At 45.8% G+C, this 17,311-nt stretch overlaps 1 protein-coding gene across 1 annotated transcript; it reads left to right on the top strand.

The window, feature by feature from the left end:
• Window positions 1–3,240: 3,240 nt before the first annotated feature.
• LOC123395798 (beta-1,3-galactosyltransferase pvg3-like) lies at window positions 3,241–4,541 on the top strand. The gene has a single exon (XM_045090829.1). The coding sequence runs from the start codon at window positions 3,514–3,516 to the stop codon at window positions 4,441–4,443; it is 930 nt and encodes a 309-aa protein (XP_044946764.1). The 5' UTR covers window positions 3,241–3,513; the 3' UTR covers window positions 4,444–4,541.
• The last annotated feature ends 12,770 nt before the right edge of the window (window positions 4,542–17,311 follow it).

The following is a 17,311-nucleotide window of genomic DNA, read 5'->3' as shown; positions in this document are numbered from 1 at the left end:
TTTGAAAGAGTTCCATCGAAATGGTAGGTTCGCTAATTGTAACTAATTCATGATTCAATGAACTAGGCATCTCCTGATTAGATGAGGTAGCCATATCCTTCATGGGAAAGATATCTTCAAAGAAAGTCGCATCATTCGACTCCATGATTGTACCGACATGCAATACAACCTTGTTCTTCCCATCAAAATTTGCTTTACCCTCAAACTTGCCCTTGTTCTTGAACTTGTGGGACTAGAAGTTTTTCTTGTGTACCAGATTGGCACTAGATCCTCTCTCAATACCTCGAGCACGTGTGTATTTTGCTCTCGCCTTTTATTCCACATCAAGAGTACCAATGAGATCCGCAATGGAAAACTCCTGCCTCTTATACTTCAGTAAGGTAGCAAAGTTCCTCCATGAAGGAGGAAGCTTAGTGATGATGCCTCCGACAACAAACTTGTCCGGTAGCATACAATTGAATTGCTCAAGTTCTCTAGCAAATGACTGTATCTCGTGAGCTTGCTCAACCACGGAGCGCTCTTCAGTCATCCTGTAGTCATAGAATTGTTCCATGATGTACAACTCAGTGCCAGCATCCAAGACCCCAAACTTGACCTCGAGTGCATCGCACATATCTTTTCCATTATCAATTGACGCATAAGCATCAACTACGTTCTCATCGAGAACACTCAAGAGAGCAGCCTTAAACATGGTATCCATTTTCTGAAAAGCTTGTTCTTGATGAGCATCATAATCTCCTTCAGGTTTGCGAAGAGTGACGTCATAGCAGCTCATAGTTTGAAACCATAGAACGGCTCTCACGCGCCATCCCTTATAGTGGATATCCTTAAACATAGGAGGTCTCATGGAAGCAACAAAACCACTCGGGGTAAATTGCCTATAATAAGGTTTTTAAATTGTTGGAAATATGAGCAATTTACAATAGGATTTTATTAACAGAAAAGGTAGATAAAATATGACTATCATAATAGAAATGAAACAAGTCATGTAATATAAAGATGAGACAATAAATGGCATGTGCACATATAAACTAGAAGAGAACATATGTAGAACAGAGGATAATATCAGCTCGTTCCCGCAACGCTGGCGAGGCTAGCGGAGGAGGAGCGCGTGAATGTCCCTCTTGTTATCATGGTCATACATGTGGGGTAACAGGTCCAACTTTCATCAAATTAGCAATGTGAGACTAAACTTTGATTTCATCTTTTGCCTTGAACGAATGGGTTGCGTGGGTCTTTAGAATTTATTAAGAATTTTTAAAATTGTTATTGAGCTGATCCAAAAATACACAAAACTCTAGCATTTCATACACGAGAGTATTGGTGTAGCATGAAGATTCCTGCTCCCTTCGCCACACCGATAATTCAAAGCACAGCACAACCCACGTCATGGGACAGTGTCTGTATTCAAGCTAGCACAGTGCACTTGCTGCTCCTAGATAGATACTTCTACTTATCAAGACGTGGGTACACAAGCACATCACACATTCAAACACCAGCCCCTCGAGTTAGAAAAGAAGAAAAGTACGCAGCCAGGGGCAGGGGGGCCTCACACGACTCGCTGATTGTCACAAGCCCAACTCGCAGTAGATGACAAGTCTGCATTCTGCAAGGACCCTACTGATTCGACGACGTCTTAACAACATATGTAGTGGAAGAGGGCTCTCAACTGGACGAGACATAGACGCAGAGGACTCCGTCCGTGCACAGATGCATTGGTGGTGCACACCTCGCCTACCTCGCATGATTCATTGATACTGATAGCGATAGGTACCGGTCTCTGTACTACGAGTCGATCATACCAGTCATTGCCGAGCTCTTTTCGGGCTGTCTTCAGGATGGACGCGTACTGGACTTTGCTCGATCCGTCGAGCCGGGCGATTTCGTTTAGGTAGGACCAGCAAAAGGGCCATGCGTTGTAATGGAAGAAAGAAATATCACACGCTCTTAATTTATAAAAAATGGTCTATAATCTGAGAATTTGTAATTACAACACAAATAAAGATGGTCTTATCCTATAAAAATGCACTTCAAAATTTCACAGGTCTTCTATTTTAACACGGCTTACATGTAGATTTAATACGTATAAAGAATCAGTCAAGTGACCTTCAGTTTCATCTCTAATCCTGATTTTGTTGACGTGTTCATCCCAACCCGAATGAGTACCGGTATGAAAGAAAGACGAATAATGACTTATTTATTAAGATTGCACCCTAGATAGTATTTTTATTAAACGTTTAATAGATAAAATAATATCATATTTAAATTCTCCATATTTTTCTAATCAAATTTCATATATAATATGTTAAATTTGGAGTTACGGTTTAAAAGATATGAGTATTTTAAAAAACATTTAATATATACTACGAGTTTAATGTCATAAACAGTAAGGACATTTTTGTAAAATCACCTCGGTGGGTTTTCCGACGGAGGCGCTAGCCTTTTTATTATTAGGTAAAGATAGGAGCCTCCTGCCCAGGTCTCGTGGACTCCGTCCTCCTCATCAAATTATACTTAGGCCAGAAGCACACGCTGACGAGATACCTGCGTCGACCCGTATATACTACTCTACTACTGTACCTGCGTCGACACAGTAGTAATTCACCTGGAAGAACGTAGTTGGTGCTACGGCCGTGACCCATGAATTTCGGGGAAAACACGTGCCGTGCCCGAGCAAGTAGGCGTTCCCTTCCCGACTACGGGGACGCGTGCTCGCCGAACGGGGATGACTTCGGGGGACGGTCGATGGGTTGGAATCGGTCTGGTGACTCCGGGCTCAGGAAGCATTGCCGGAGTCCAAATAAACGGAGCAATCTCCCGATCGATTCCGCCGGTGCAGTGGATGGATCCCGCGTCGTGTGCTCCGCCGGCTCACGTCTCTGCTGCTGTCGTGAGGGGCACTACACGCTGCTCCTCTGCCTTCCGTCGACCGTCCTGGTAATGAGACGCGAAATTAATACTACCTGCTATTTTTATACTCCATATAAGCGCAATGTTCTGCGAGTGCTTGGAAAGACGTGCGCTCACGCGTCTCTCTCCTTGTAAGAGTATATACCATCGAATGCCATGTGGTTCGTCGTTGTAACAAACGCTGAAATGTTTTTCAGAGAATATTACAGTGATATACACTAGTGAAATTCCGTCGTGTATGACCGGTCAACGTTCCATGTAAAAATGCAGTAGCGTCATGCATAAGAAATGAGTCAATATACTGTAGATTTGGAGAGAATAATGATTGAATGTGAACTGGAGCAAACTATAGCTCAGCCTCAGCTAACCGTGGAAATTACACTCAGTTTTGTCAGCTATCACTACTTGTCGCACGGTTTCCTTACTGCAGGGTGCTGTGTCGTAATCGGCGAATCGGCTCGTCCCGTCAGTCGTTCCACGATTTCTCTGATCGATCAGATGGATCAGTGGGTCTGCAGTAGGGAGGCCAACTTAAGCTTGGCGATATAACTCGTTGCACACTCCGCAGCACGCAGCGCTTCCATTCCATCAAATCAACCGGCCATGACCATGATGAAGGCGCCCACGTCCACCTCCTACCTCATCCTGGCTCCCGTCGCGATCCTGCTCCTCGTCTTCCTGCTCTCATCGCTCAACCGTGCCGGCTCCGATGGCCTCGGTGTCCTCTGCACCCGGCGCGCCGGCGCCGGACAGTACACCGGCGTGTCGGCGCGGGCCGAGGCGGAGGATGTCCCGGAGCCGGAGCTGAGCCTGCTGGTCGGCATCCTGACGATGCCGAAGCGGCGGGAGCGGCGCGACATCGTGCGGCTGGCGTACGCGCTGCAGCCGCCGCCGGCGGCGGGCGCGCGGGTGGACGTGCGCTTCGTGTTCTGCAACGTGACGGACCCGGTGGAGGCGGCGCTGGTGGCGCTGGAGATCATGCGGCACGGCGACATCATCGTGCTCGACTGCGCCGAGAACATGAACGACGGCAAGACGTACGCCTACTTCTCGTCCGTGCCGCGGCTGTTCGCGGCGGCGCCCTACGACTACGTGATGAAGACCGACGACGACACGTACCTGCGGGTGGCGGCGCTGGTGGAGGAGCTCCGGCCCCGGCCGCGCCACGACGTGTACCTCGGCTACGGCTACAACATGAGCGGCGACCCGATGCTGTTCATGCACGGCATGGGGTACGTCATGTCCTGGGACCTGGCGAGCTGGGTGTCGACGGCGGAGGAGATCCTGGCGCGGAACGACACGCTGGGGCCGGAGGACCTGATGCTCGGCAAGTGGCTCAACCTCGCCGGCAAGGGGAAGAACAGGTACGACCTCAAGCCGCGGATGTACGACCTCAGCTGGGACATGGACAACCTGCGGCCGGACAGCGTCGCCGTGCACATGCTCAAGGACAACCGACGCTGGGCGACCACGCTCCAGTACTTCAACGTCACCGCCGGGATCAGGCCGTCCAAGCTGTACCACCTGCCGTGATCGATCGCTTGTTTTAGTTCTTGGTTCGTGCGCCGTGTATTCGTCAACTCTGTGTACATCTGAATTTTTTTAGTCGAGAGATTTCGATCGAACATGCATTATGCATATTGGCTGTGTAGCCGAGCGGAAGTACTACGAGGATGGGAGAGCACGTGTTGGCCCGCTCGAAGCCGCCGGGCAAGGTGCGGAAGCATCTCATCTCGGCTCGGGGCTTGCTTTTCGGTGTAGCTGTCTTGCTGACGGTCGCATGGACCTTGCCGTTCGTGCATTTATTGATTGATCGCGTCATGTTGGTCCCCTTGGAGCGCGATTCTGGGATAAACTTTCGTTGGCAGCAGCGAGCTTTCGCGGTGGCGGCCGTACACGAGGATAACCAATTACGTGTATTTATTAGCGTTTCAAAAAATATTAAAGATCATAGTTTGAGCTCTTTAAAACTAGAAATCATATGAATACGATTCAACAAACTTTTTTTGAGCAACTTTATGTGCTAGATGAAATAATTTTAGTGCTATAGACAAGCAACTCCTTTCTCCCCTTAGTATGACTATCTATTCAAAGAATTCTTCTAAGTTGGTTACCACGACTAACAGTTGACTAGATTCATCTCTAAAAACTTTCCATAATTAAACAATGATGATCAATTGCTTATGATTGATGCTCAGTTGCCTAAATACTGTGAAATTGCTCAATTTTGATGCTCAGTTGCCTACAAAATACTATGAAATTGCTCAGTTTTCATGCTCAGTGGCTTATTACCCATGGTCAATTGCCTATGTTTTATGTTCAGTTGCCTGCTATTTGTGAACAGTTGTCATAATTGCACTCGAGTATCATAAAAAGCTAGCAACTTTTAATGTGTTTTTTACGCAACTCTAGTGTATTCAACAAGCAAATCATGTGTATACACACGATGCAATTCATCTAGCACCAAAGTTGTTTCTGTTTAGCTCTAAAGTTGCCTCATAAAACATCGAAGTTGCTTTTGAAAAAAATTCTTCAAAACATATTCATATGGGATCTCGTTTTGAATAGTTCGTCACGAGGAACCAAACGGTGAAAACATATCATAATTTCGACACATGGTTTGATAGCTGTAACTTTTTGATTTTTTTCATACATGAATTAATGGACAACCAACGCATGCCGAGCCGAGCATGCACATCCGACGTATAATTTAACCATTTCAGTTTGGAAATAACTGACCACATTTGCCATGTGGTGTTGGAAATATGCCCTAGATGCAATAATAATTTGGTTATTGTTATATTTCCTTGTTCATGAGAATTGTCTATTATTCATGCTATAATTGTATTAACCGGAAACCGTAATGCATGTGTGAATACATAGACCACGACATGTCCCTAGTGAGCCTCTAGTTGACTAGCTCGTTGATCAATAGATGATCATGGTTTCCTAATCATGGACATTGGATGTCGTTGATAACGGGACCACATCATTGGGGAATGATGTGATGGACAAGACCCAATCCTAAGCATAGCACTAGATCGTGTTGTTCGTCTGCTAAAGCTTTTCTAATGTCAAGTATCATTTCCTTAGACCATCAGATTGCGCAACTCCCGGATATCGTAGGAGTGCTTTGGGTATACCAAAGTCACAACGTAATTGGGTGATTATAAAGGTGCACTACGGGTATCTTCGAAAGTGTCTGTTGGGTTGTACGAATCGCGACTGGGATTTGTCACTCCATGTGACGGAGAGGTATCTCTGGGCCCACTCGGTAATTCATCATCATATTGAGCTCAATGTGACTAAGGAGTTAACCACGAAATGATGTGTTACGGAACGAATAAAGAGACTTGCTAGTAATGAGAATGAACAAGGTATAGGGATACCGACGATCAAATCTTGGGCAAATATCATATCGGTAGACAAAGGGAATTGCGTACGGGATTGATTGAATCCTTGACATCATGGTTCATCCGAAGAGATCATCGTAGAACATGTGGGAACCAACATGGATATCCAAACCCCGCTGTTGGTTATTGGCCGGAGAGATGTCTAGGTCATGTCTGCATGTCTCCCTAACCCGTAGGGTCTACACACTTAAAGTTTGATCACGCTAGGGTTATAGGGAAATCGTGTACGTGGTTACTGAAGGTTATTGGGAGTACCGGATGAGATCACAGACGTCGCGAGGAGGTCTGGAATGGTCCGGAGGTAAATATTGATATATAGGAAGTGAGGATTTGGTCACCGAAAGTGTTTCGGGCGACACCGATAATGTACCGGAACCACCGGAAGGGTTTCGGGGATCCACCGACAAGGGCCACCAGCCCCAAGTTGCTACATGGGCTAAAAGTGGGAGGGAACCAACACCTAAGTGGGCTGGTGTGGCTCCACAAGAAGACCAAGGCACGGCAAGGGGAGGAGTGGGCAAACTCTAGGCGTGGGAGGCCACCTTGGGCCTCAAAGGCCCACCCTAGGGCGCTCCACCCCTTGGCCGCCGCCCTCCTTGGCTCTTTGGGCTGCCGCACCCTTTAGGCCTCGTTTGGTTAAGGGGGATTGGGGAGGTTTTGAGAGGAAGGGATTTCAGGGGATTGGGTGAATCCCTTTGTTCCACCCAATCCTCTCAAATCCCCGAGGTTTTGCTTCCACTAGTCCCCCGAGGAGGGTTTTGAAACACATGGATAGGAAGGGATTGAAGGGGAACGAAGGGGATTGGGCTAAGCAAACCCCTCCTACCAAATGGACGCCCGAGGATCTGTGGGGTTTCTGGGCCCCCCGGGGATTTTCCTCTCAAACCCTCCCCAATCCCCCTTAACCAGACGAGGCCTTAGGGTGGGCACCTCCTCCCTCTCCTCCTATATATATTGGAGGCTTTTTGGGCAGATTTAAGACAACTTATCTCTCTCTCTCTCGGCGCAGCCCTACACCTCCTCCTCGTCGTCCTCCGTAGTGCTTGGCGAAGCCCTGACGGAGTTACCATGCAGCTCCACCGTCACCACGGCGTCGTGCTGCCGGAGCTCTCCCTCAACCTCTCCTCCCTCCTTGCTGGATCAAGGCCTTGGAGACGTCACCTGGCTGCACGCGTGTTGAGCGCAGAGAGCCAGAGACACCGTCGTTCGGTGCATAGATCGGAATCCATCGCGAACTGAATTGCTGCGAGTAGGACTCCATCAACCGCGTTCTAGCAACACTTCCGCTTAGCAATCTTCAAAGGTATGAAGATGCTCTACTCCTTTGCTCGTTGCTGGTTTCTCCATAGATAGATCCTTGCATGGCGTAGGAAAATTTTGAAATTACTACGTTACCCAACAGTGGCATCCGAACCAAGGTTTTATGCGTATATTCTATGCACGAGTAGAACACAAAAGTTGTGGGCGCTGATTTTGTCAATTGCTTGTCGTTACTAGTCTTATCTTGATTCGGCGACATCGTGGGATGAAGCGGCCCAGACCGACTTTACACGTACTCTTATGTGAGACTGGTTCCACCGACCGACATGCACTTGTTGTATAAGGTGGCTAGCGGGTGTCTGTCTCTCTCACTTTAGTCGGATTGGATTCGATGAAGAGGGTCCTTATGAAGGGTAAATAGCATTGACACATCAACGTTGTGGCTATCACGTAGGTAAGAAATGTTCTTGCTAGAAACCCTAACCAGCCATGTAAAACTTGCAACAACAATTAGAGGACGTCTAACTTGTTTTTGTAGGGTATGCTATGTGATATGATATGGCCAAAAGGATGTGATGTATTAGATTGATCATGTTCTTCTAATAGGATTCACGACTTGCATGTCGATGAGTATGACAACCGGCAGGAGCCATAGGAGTTGTCTTAATTTATTGTATGAGATGCAACGCCATGTAATTACTTTACTTTATTGCTAAACGTCAGCTATAGTAGTAGAAGTCATAGATTGGCGTGACATGACGACTTCACGGAGATACAATGATGGAGATCATGGTGTCATGCCGGTGACAGTGATGATCATGGTGCCCCGAAGATGGTGATCAAAGGAGCAAGATGATATTGGCCATATCATGTCACTATATGATTGCATGTGATGTTTATCATGTTTTATATCTTATTGCTTAGAACGACGGTAGCAAAGATAAGATGATCCCACACTAAAATTTCGAGATATGTTTTCCCCTAAGTGTGCACCATTGCGAAGGTTCATTGTTTCGAAGCACCACATGTTGATCGGGTGTGATAGATTCTAACGTTCGCATACAACGGGTGTAAGCCATTTTACACACGCGGAACACTTAGATTGACTCGACGAGCCTAGCATGTACACACATGGCCTCGAATACTAGAGACCGAAAGGTCGAACATGAGTCGTATGGTTGATACGATCAGCACAAAGATGCTCGCCATTGATGACTAGCCCGTCTCACGTGATGATCAGACACGGGCTAGTCGACATGGATCATGTAACACTTGGATGACTAGAGGGATGTCTATCTCAGTGGGAGTTCATTAGTAATTTGATTAGATGAACTCAATTATCATGAACATAGTCAAAATGTCTTTGCAAATTTTGTTATAACTTGCGCTATAGTTCTAGGGGTTTTTGATATGTTCCTAGAGAAAACTTAGTTGAAAGATAGAAGTAGCAATTATGCGGACTTGGTCCGTTAATTGAGGATTGTCCTCATTGCTGCGCAGAAGGCTTACGTTCTTAATACACCGCTAGGTGTGCTGATCCCCAAGCGTGGTTTGTGGATGTTGCAAACATCTGACATTCACGTTTTTTATAACTACATGATAGTTCAATGCATATTGCTTAAACGGCTTAGAATTGAGGCGCTAAAGACGTTCAAACGTCGCGGGACATATGAGATGTTCCAAGAGATGAAATTGGAATTTCATGCTCGTGTCCTTGTTGAGAGGTATGAGACCTCTGACAAGATTCTTTGTCTACAAAGTAAAGGAGAAATGCTCAATCGTTGAGCATGTGCTTAGATTGTTTGAGTACTACAATCGTTTGAATCGAGCGGGAGTTAATCTTCCACATGAGATAGTGATGGTTCTCCAAAGTCACTGCCACCAAGCTACTAGATCTTCGTAATGAACTATAATGTATCAGGGATGGATATGTTGATCCTTGAGCTATTCACAGTGTTTGACACGATGAAAGTAGAAATCGAAAAGGAGCATCAATTGTTGATGGTTAGTAAAGCTGCTAGTTTCAAAGAAGGGCAAAGGTCTAGAAGGGATGCTTCAGGAAACGGCAAACCAGTTGATGCTCTAATGAAGAGACCCATGGTTGAACCCAAACCCGAGAATAAGTGCTCCTATAATGAGGGGAACAATCACCGAACTGTTGGAATTATGCCCTAGAGGCAATAATAAATATAGTTATTATTATAATTCCTGTATCCAGATAATCGTTTATTATCCATGCTATAATTGTATTGAATGAAGACTTATATACATGTGTGGATACATAGACAAAACACTGTCCCTAGCAAGCCTCTAGTTGGCTAGCCAGTTGATCAAAGATAGTCAGGGTCTTCTGATTATGTACAAGGTGTTGTTGCTTGATAACTGGATCACGTCATTAGGAGAATCACGTGATGGACTAGACCCAAACTAATAGACGTAGCATGTTGATCGTGTCATTTTGTTGCTACTGTTTTCTGCGTGTCAAGTATTTTTTCCTATGACCATGAGATCATATAACTCACTCACACCGGAGGAATGCTTTGTGTGTATCAAACGTCGCAACGTAACTGGGTGACTATAAAGATGCTCTACAGGTATATCCGAAGGTGTTCGTTGAGTTAGTATGGATCGAGACTAGGATTTGTCACTCCGTGTGACGGAGAGGTATCTCGGGGCCCACTCGGTAATACAACATCACACACAAGCCTTGCAAGCAATGTGACTTAGTGTAAGTTGCGGGATCTTGTATTACGGAATGAGTAAAGAGACTTGTCGGTAAACGAGATTGAAATAGGTATGCGGATACTGACGATCGAATCTCGGGCAAGTAACATACCGAAGGACAAAGGGAATGACATACGAGATTATATGAATCGTTGGTACTGAGGTTCAAACGATAAGATCTTCGTAGACTATGTGGGATCCAATATGGGCATCCAGGTCCCGCTATTGGATATTGACCGAGGAGTCACTCGGGTCATGTCTGCATAGTTCTCAAACCCGCAGGGTCTGCACACTTAAGGTTCGACGTTGTTTTATGCGTATTTGAGTTATATGGTTGGTTACCGAATGTTGTTCGGAGTCCCGGATGAGATCACGGACGTCACGAGGGTTTCCGGAATGGTCCGGAAATGAAGATTGATATATAGGATGACCTCATTTGATTGTCGGAAGGTTTTCAGAGTTACCGGGAATGTGCCGGGAATGACGAATGGGTTCCGGGTGTTCACCGGGGGGGGGGGGGCAACCCACCCCGGGGAAGCCCATAGGCCTTGGGGGTGGCGCACCAGCCCTTGGTGGGCTGGTCGGACAGCCCAAGAAGGCCCTATGCGCCAAAGGATAAGAAATCAAAGAGAAAGAAAAAAAGGGGAGGTGGGAAAGGAGAGAAGGACTCCACCTTCCAATCCTAGTTGGATTCGGTTTGGAAGGGGAGGACTTCCCCCCTTTGGTTCGGCCGACCCCCTTGGGGCTCCTTGAGCCTCAAGGCAAGGCCCCTCCCCTCCCAACTATATATACAGAGGTATTAGGGCTGATTTGAGACAACTTCTCAAAGGCAGCCCGACCACATACCTCCACGGTTTTACCTCTAGATCGCGTTTCCGCGGAGCTCGGGCAGAGCCCTGCCGAGATCAGATCACCACCAACCTCCGGAGCGCCATCACGCTGCCGGAGAACTCATCTACCTCTCCGTCTCTCTTGCTGGATCAAGAAGGCCGAGATCATCGTCGAGCTGTACGTGTGCTGAACGCGGAGGTGCCGTCCGTTCGGCACTAGATCGTGGGACGGATCGCGGGACGGTTCGTGGGACGGTTCGCGGGGCGGATCGAGGGACGTGAGGACGTTCCACTACATCAACGATGTTCACTAACGCTTCTGCTGTGCGATCTACAAGGGTACGTAGATCGGAAATCCCCTCTCGTAGATGGACATCACCATGATAGGTCTTCGTGCGCGTAGGAAATTTTTTGTTTCCCATGCGACGTTCCCCTACAGTGGCATCATGAGCTAGGTTCATCCGTAGATGTCTTCTCGAGTAGAACACAAAAGTTTTTGTGGGCGGTGATGTGCGTTTTGCTGCCTTCCTTAGTCTTTTCTTGATTCTGCGGTATTGTTGGATTGAAGCTGCTTGGACCGACATTACTCGTACGCTTACGAGAGACTGGTTTCATCACTACGAGTAACCCCGTTGCTCAAAGATGACTGGCAAGTGTCGGTTTCTCCAACTTTAGTTGAATCAGATTTGACCGAGGAGGTCCTTGTATAAGGTTAAATAGCAATTCATATATCTCCGTTGTGGTGTTTGCGTAAGTAAGATGCGATCCTACTAGATACCCATGGTCACCACGTAAAACATGCAACAACAAAATTAGAGGACGTCTAACTTGTTTTTGCAGGGTATGCTTGTGATGTGATATGGCCAACGGTGTGATGTGATAAAATGGATGTATGAGATGATCATGTTGTAATAGATAATATCAACTTGCACGTCGATGGTACGGCAACCGGCAGGAGCCATAGGGTTGTCTTTAAACTAACGTTTGTGCTTGCAGATGCGTTTACTATTTTGCTAGGATGTAGCTTTAGTAGTAATAGCATGAGTAGCACGACAACCCCGATGGCGACACGTTGATGGAGATCATGGTGTGGCGCCGGTGACAAGAAGATCGTGCCGGTGCTTTGGTGATGGAGATCAAGGAGCACGTGATGATGGCCATATCATGTCACTTATGAATTGCATGTGATGTTAATCCTTTTATGCACCTTATTTTGCTTAGAACGACGGTAGCATTATGAGGTGATCTCTCACTAAAATTTCAAGACGAAATTGTGTTCTCCCCGACTGTGCACCGTTGCTACAGTTCGTCGTTTCGAGACACCACGTGATGATCGGGTGTGATAGACTCAACATTCACATACAACGGGTGCAAAACAGTTGCACACGCGGAACACTCGGGTTAAGCTTGACGAGCCTAGCATGTGCAGACATGGCCTCGGAACACATGAGACCGAAAGGTCGATCATGAATCATATAGATGATATGATTAGCATAGTGATGCTTACCACTGAAACTATACTCAAATCACGTGATGATCGGACTTGAGCTAGTGTAAGTAGGTCATGAACCACTCAAATGACTAGAGAGATGTACTTTTTGAGTGGGAGTTTAGCAAGTAATTTGATTAAGTTAAACTCTAATTATCTTGAACATAGTCTAAGTCCATTTTGAATATATTTGTGTTGTAGATCATGGCTCATGCGACAGTCACCCTGAATTTTAATACGTTCCTAGAGAAAGCTAAGTTGAAAGATGATGGAAGCACCTTTGTAGACTGGGCTCGTAATCTTAAGTTGATCCTACAAGCTGGGAAGAAGGATTATGTCCTTAATGCTGCGCTAGGAGATGAACCACCCGCTACGCCTGACCAGGATGTTAAGAACGCTTGGTTAACACGTAAGGAGGACTACTCAGTAGTTCAATGTGCAGTCTTGTATGGCTTAGAACCGGGACTTCAACGTCGCTTTGAGCGTCATGGAGCATATGAGATGTTCCAGGAGTTGAAGTTCATCTTTCAGAAGAACGCCCGGATCGAGAGGTATGAGACCTCCGATAAATTCTATGCTTGCAAGATGGAGGAGAATTCGTCTGTGAGTGAACATGTGCTCAAAATGTCTGGGTACTCAAACCGTCTAGCTGAGCTGGGGATTGAACTCCCGCAAGAGGCTATCACTGACAGAATCCTTCAATCACTGTCGCCAAGCTATAAGGGCTTTGTGTTGAACTACAACATGCAAGGGATGAACAAGTCACCAGGCGAGTTGTTTGCGATGCTGAAAGTCGCAGAGTCTGAACTCCGTAAAGAGCATCAAGTGTTGATGGTGAATAAGACCACTAGTTTCAAGAGAAACGGCAAAGGCAAGAAGGGTAATTCAAAGAAGAGCGGCAAGCCTGTTGCCAATCCGACGAAGAAACCCAAAGCTGGACCTAAGCCTCAAACAGAGTGCTACTATTGCAAGGGTATGGGTCACTCGAAGCGCAACTGCCCCAAGTATCTGGCTGATAAGAAGGCGGCCAAAGAAAAATCAGGTATATTTGATATACATGTTATTGATGTGTACTTAACCGGCTCTCGTAGTAGTGCCTGGGTATTCGATACCAGTTCTGTTGCTCATATTTGCAACTCGAAACAGGAACTGCGGAATAGGCGAAGGCTGGCGAAAGATGAAGTGACGATGCGCGTAGGAAATGGTTCCAAGGTTGATGCAATCGCCGTCGGCACAATTTCACTTCAGTTACCATCAGGATTAGTTATGAACTTGAATAATTGTTATTTAGTGCCTGCGTTGAGCATGAACATTATATCTGGATCTTGTTTATTGCGAGACGGTTACTCTTTTAAGTTAGAGAATAATGGTTGTTCTATTTCTATGAGTAACATCTTTTATGGTCATGCACCCAATGTGAGAGGATTGTTCATATTGAATCTTGATAGTGATACACATATACATAACATTGAGACCAAAAGAGTTAGAGTTAACAATGATAGCGCCATATTTTTGTGGCACTGCCGCTTAAGTCATATTGGTGTAAAGCGCATGAAGAAACTCCATGTCGATGGACTTTTGGAGTTAGTTGACTTTGATTCACTTGACATGTGCGAACCATGCCTCATGGCCAAGATGACTAAAACTCCGTTCTGCGGAACAATGGAGCGTGCCAGTGACTTGTTGGAAATCATACATATCGATGTGTGCGGTCCGATGAGCGTAGATGCATGCGGCGGATATCATTATTTTCTCACCTTCACTGACGATTTGAGTAGATATGGTTATGTCTACTTAATGAAGCACAAGTCTAAAACATTTGAAAAGTTCAAGCAATTTCAGAGTGAAGTTGAAAAATCATCGTAACAAGAAGATCAAGTTCCTACGGTCTAATCGTGGGGGTGAATATCTGAGTTTCGAGTTTGGTGCTCACTTAAGACAATGTGGAATTGTTTCACAGTTGACACCGCCTGGAACACCACAGCGTAATGGTGTGTCCGAACGTCGTAATCGTACTTTATTAGAGATGGTGCGATCTATGACGTCTCTTACCGATTTTCTGTTATCGTTTTGGGTTTATGCATTAGACATGGCTGCATTCACTTTAAATAGGGCACCATCAAAATCCGTTGAGACGACACCATACGAACCGTGGTATGGCAAAAGGCCAAAGTTGTCGTTTCTTAAAGTTTGGGGATGTGATGCTTATGTCAAAAAGCTTCAGCCTGAAAAGCTGGAACCCAAAGCGGAAAAGTGCATCTTCATAGGTTACCCAAAAGAGACAGTTGGGTACACCTTCTATCTCAAATCCGAGGGCAAAGTGTTTGTTGCTAAAAACGGAGCTTTTCTCGAGAAGTAGTTTCTCTCGAGAGAATTGAGTGGGAGGAAGATAGAACTTGATGAGGTTGTCGAACCTCTCATCCCTCTATATGGTGGCGCAGGGCAAGGGGAAACCTCTGTCGTTGCGACGCCGGTTGAGGAGGAAGTTAATGATGATGATCATGAAACTCCGGTTCAAGTTCCTGTCGAACCATGCAGGTCAACGAGACCACGTGCTGATCCAGAGTGGTACGGTAATCCCGTTTTGTCAATCATGTTGTTAGACAACAATGAACCTGCAAATTATGAAGAAGCAATGGTGGGCCCAGATTCCAACAAATGGCTGGAGGCCATGAAGTCCGAGATAGGATCCATGTATGAAAACAAAGTGTGGACTTTGGAAGTACTACCTGAGGGTCGCAAGGCTATTCAGAACAAATGGATCTTTAAGAAGAAGACGGACGCTGACGGCAATGTGACCGTTTATAAAGCTCGACTTGTGGCAAAGGGTTTTTCACAAGTTCAAGGAGTTGACGACGATGAGACATTCTCACCCGTAGCGATGCTTAAGTCCATCAGAATCATGTTAGCAATAGCTGCATTTTTCGATTATGAAATCTGGCAGATGGATGTCAAAACGGCGTTCCTTAACGGTTTCCTCAAGGAAGAGTTGTATATGATGCAACCCGAAGGTTTTGTCGATCCTAAGAATGCTAACAAGGTATGCAAGCTCCAGCGATCCATTTATGGACTGGTGCAAGCATCTCGGAGTTGGAACAAACGTTTTGATGAGGTGATCAAAGCATTTGGTTTTATACAAGTGGTTGGAGAATCTTGTATTTACAAGAAAGTGAGTGGGAGCTCTGTGGCGTTTCTAATATTATATGTGGATGACATATTGCTGATTGGAAACAACGTAGAGTTTTTCGAGAGCATAACGGATTACTTGAATAAAAGTTTCTCTATGAAGGACCTAGGAGAAGCTGCTTACATTCTAGGCATTAAGATCTACAGGGATAGATCGAAACGCCTGATAGGACTTTCACAAAGCACATACCTTGATAAAGTTTTGAAGAGGTTCAAAATGGAACAGTCCAAGAAAGGGTTCTTGCCGGTTTTACAAGGTACGAGATTGAGTAAGACTCAGTGCCCAACAACTGATAAAGATAGAGAGCATATGAGCACCGTCCCCTATGCTTCAGCCATAGGATCTATCATGTATGCAATGTTGTGCACTAGACCGGACGTTAGCCTGGCCATAAGTATGGCAGGCAGGTTCCAGAGTAATCCAGGAGTGGATCACTGGACGGCAGTCAAGAATATCCTGAAGTACCTGAAAAGGACTAAGGAGATGTTTCTCGTGTATGGAGGTGACGAAGAGCTCGCCGTAAAGGGTTACGTCGATGCAAGCTTTGACACAGATCCGGACGACTCTAAGTCGCAGACCGGATACGTATTTATTCTTAATGAGGGTGCGGTAAGCTGGTGCAGTTCCAAGCAAAGCGTCGTAGCAGATTCTACATGTGAAGCGGAGTACATGGCTGCCTCGGAGGCGGCTGAGGAGGGTGTCTGGATGAAGCAGTTCATGACGGATCTTGGAGTGGTGCCAAGCGCACTGAATCCAATAACCTTGTTCTGTGACAACACGGGTGCCATTGCCTTAGCAAAGGAACCACGGTTTCACAAGAAGACGAGACACATCAAGCGACGCTTCAACCTCATCCGCGACTACGTCGAAGGGGAGGACGTAAATATATGCAAAGTGCACACGGATCTGAATGTAGCAAACCCGCTAACTAAACCTCTTCCACGGGCAAAGCATGATCAACACTAGAACTGTATGGGTGTTAGATTTATTACAATGTAATTCGCATGATGATGTGAGGGCTAGATTATTGACTCTAGTGCAAGTGGGAGACTGTTGGAATTATGCCCTAGAGGCAATAATAAATATAGTTATTATTATAATTCCTGTATCAAGATAATCGTTTATTATCCATGCTATAATTGTATTGAATGAAGACTTATATACATGTCTGGATACATAGACAAAACACTGTCCCTAGCAAGCCTCTAGTTGGCTAGCCAGTTGATCAAAGATAGTCAGGGTCTTCTGATTATGTACAAGGTGTTGTTGCTTGATAACTGGATCAGGTCATTAGGAGAATCACGTGATGGACTAGACCCAAACTAATAGACGTAGCATGTTGATCGTGTCATTTTGTTGCTACTGTTTTCTGCGTGTCAAGTATTTGTTCCTGTGACCATGAGATCATATAACTCACTGACACCGGAGGAATGCTTTGTGTGTATCAAACGTCGCAACGTAACTGGGTGACTATAAAGATGCTCTACAGGTATATCCG

The sequence above is a fragment of the Hordeum vulgare genome, chromosome 5H, assembly GCF_904849725.1.
Source record: "Hordeum vulgare subsp. vulgare chromosome 5H, MorexV3_pseudomolecules_assembly, whole genome shotgun sequence".
Classification (NCBI taxonomy): Eukaryota; Viridiplantae; Streptophyta; class Magnoliopsida; order Poales; family Poaceae; genus Hordeum; species Hordeum vulgare.
The sequence above is the reverse complement of the archived record's forward strand: the minus strand, read 5'-3'. Positions and strand labels throughout refer to the sequence as shown.

What these genes read in the sequence shown, in the direction of transcription:
- LOC123395798 (XM_045090829.1), top strand. Translation starts at nt 3,514, where the DNA reads ATGACCATGATGAAGGCGCCCACGTCCACCTCCTACCTCATCCTGGCT.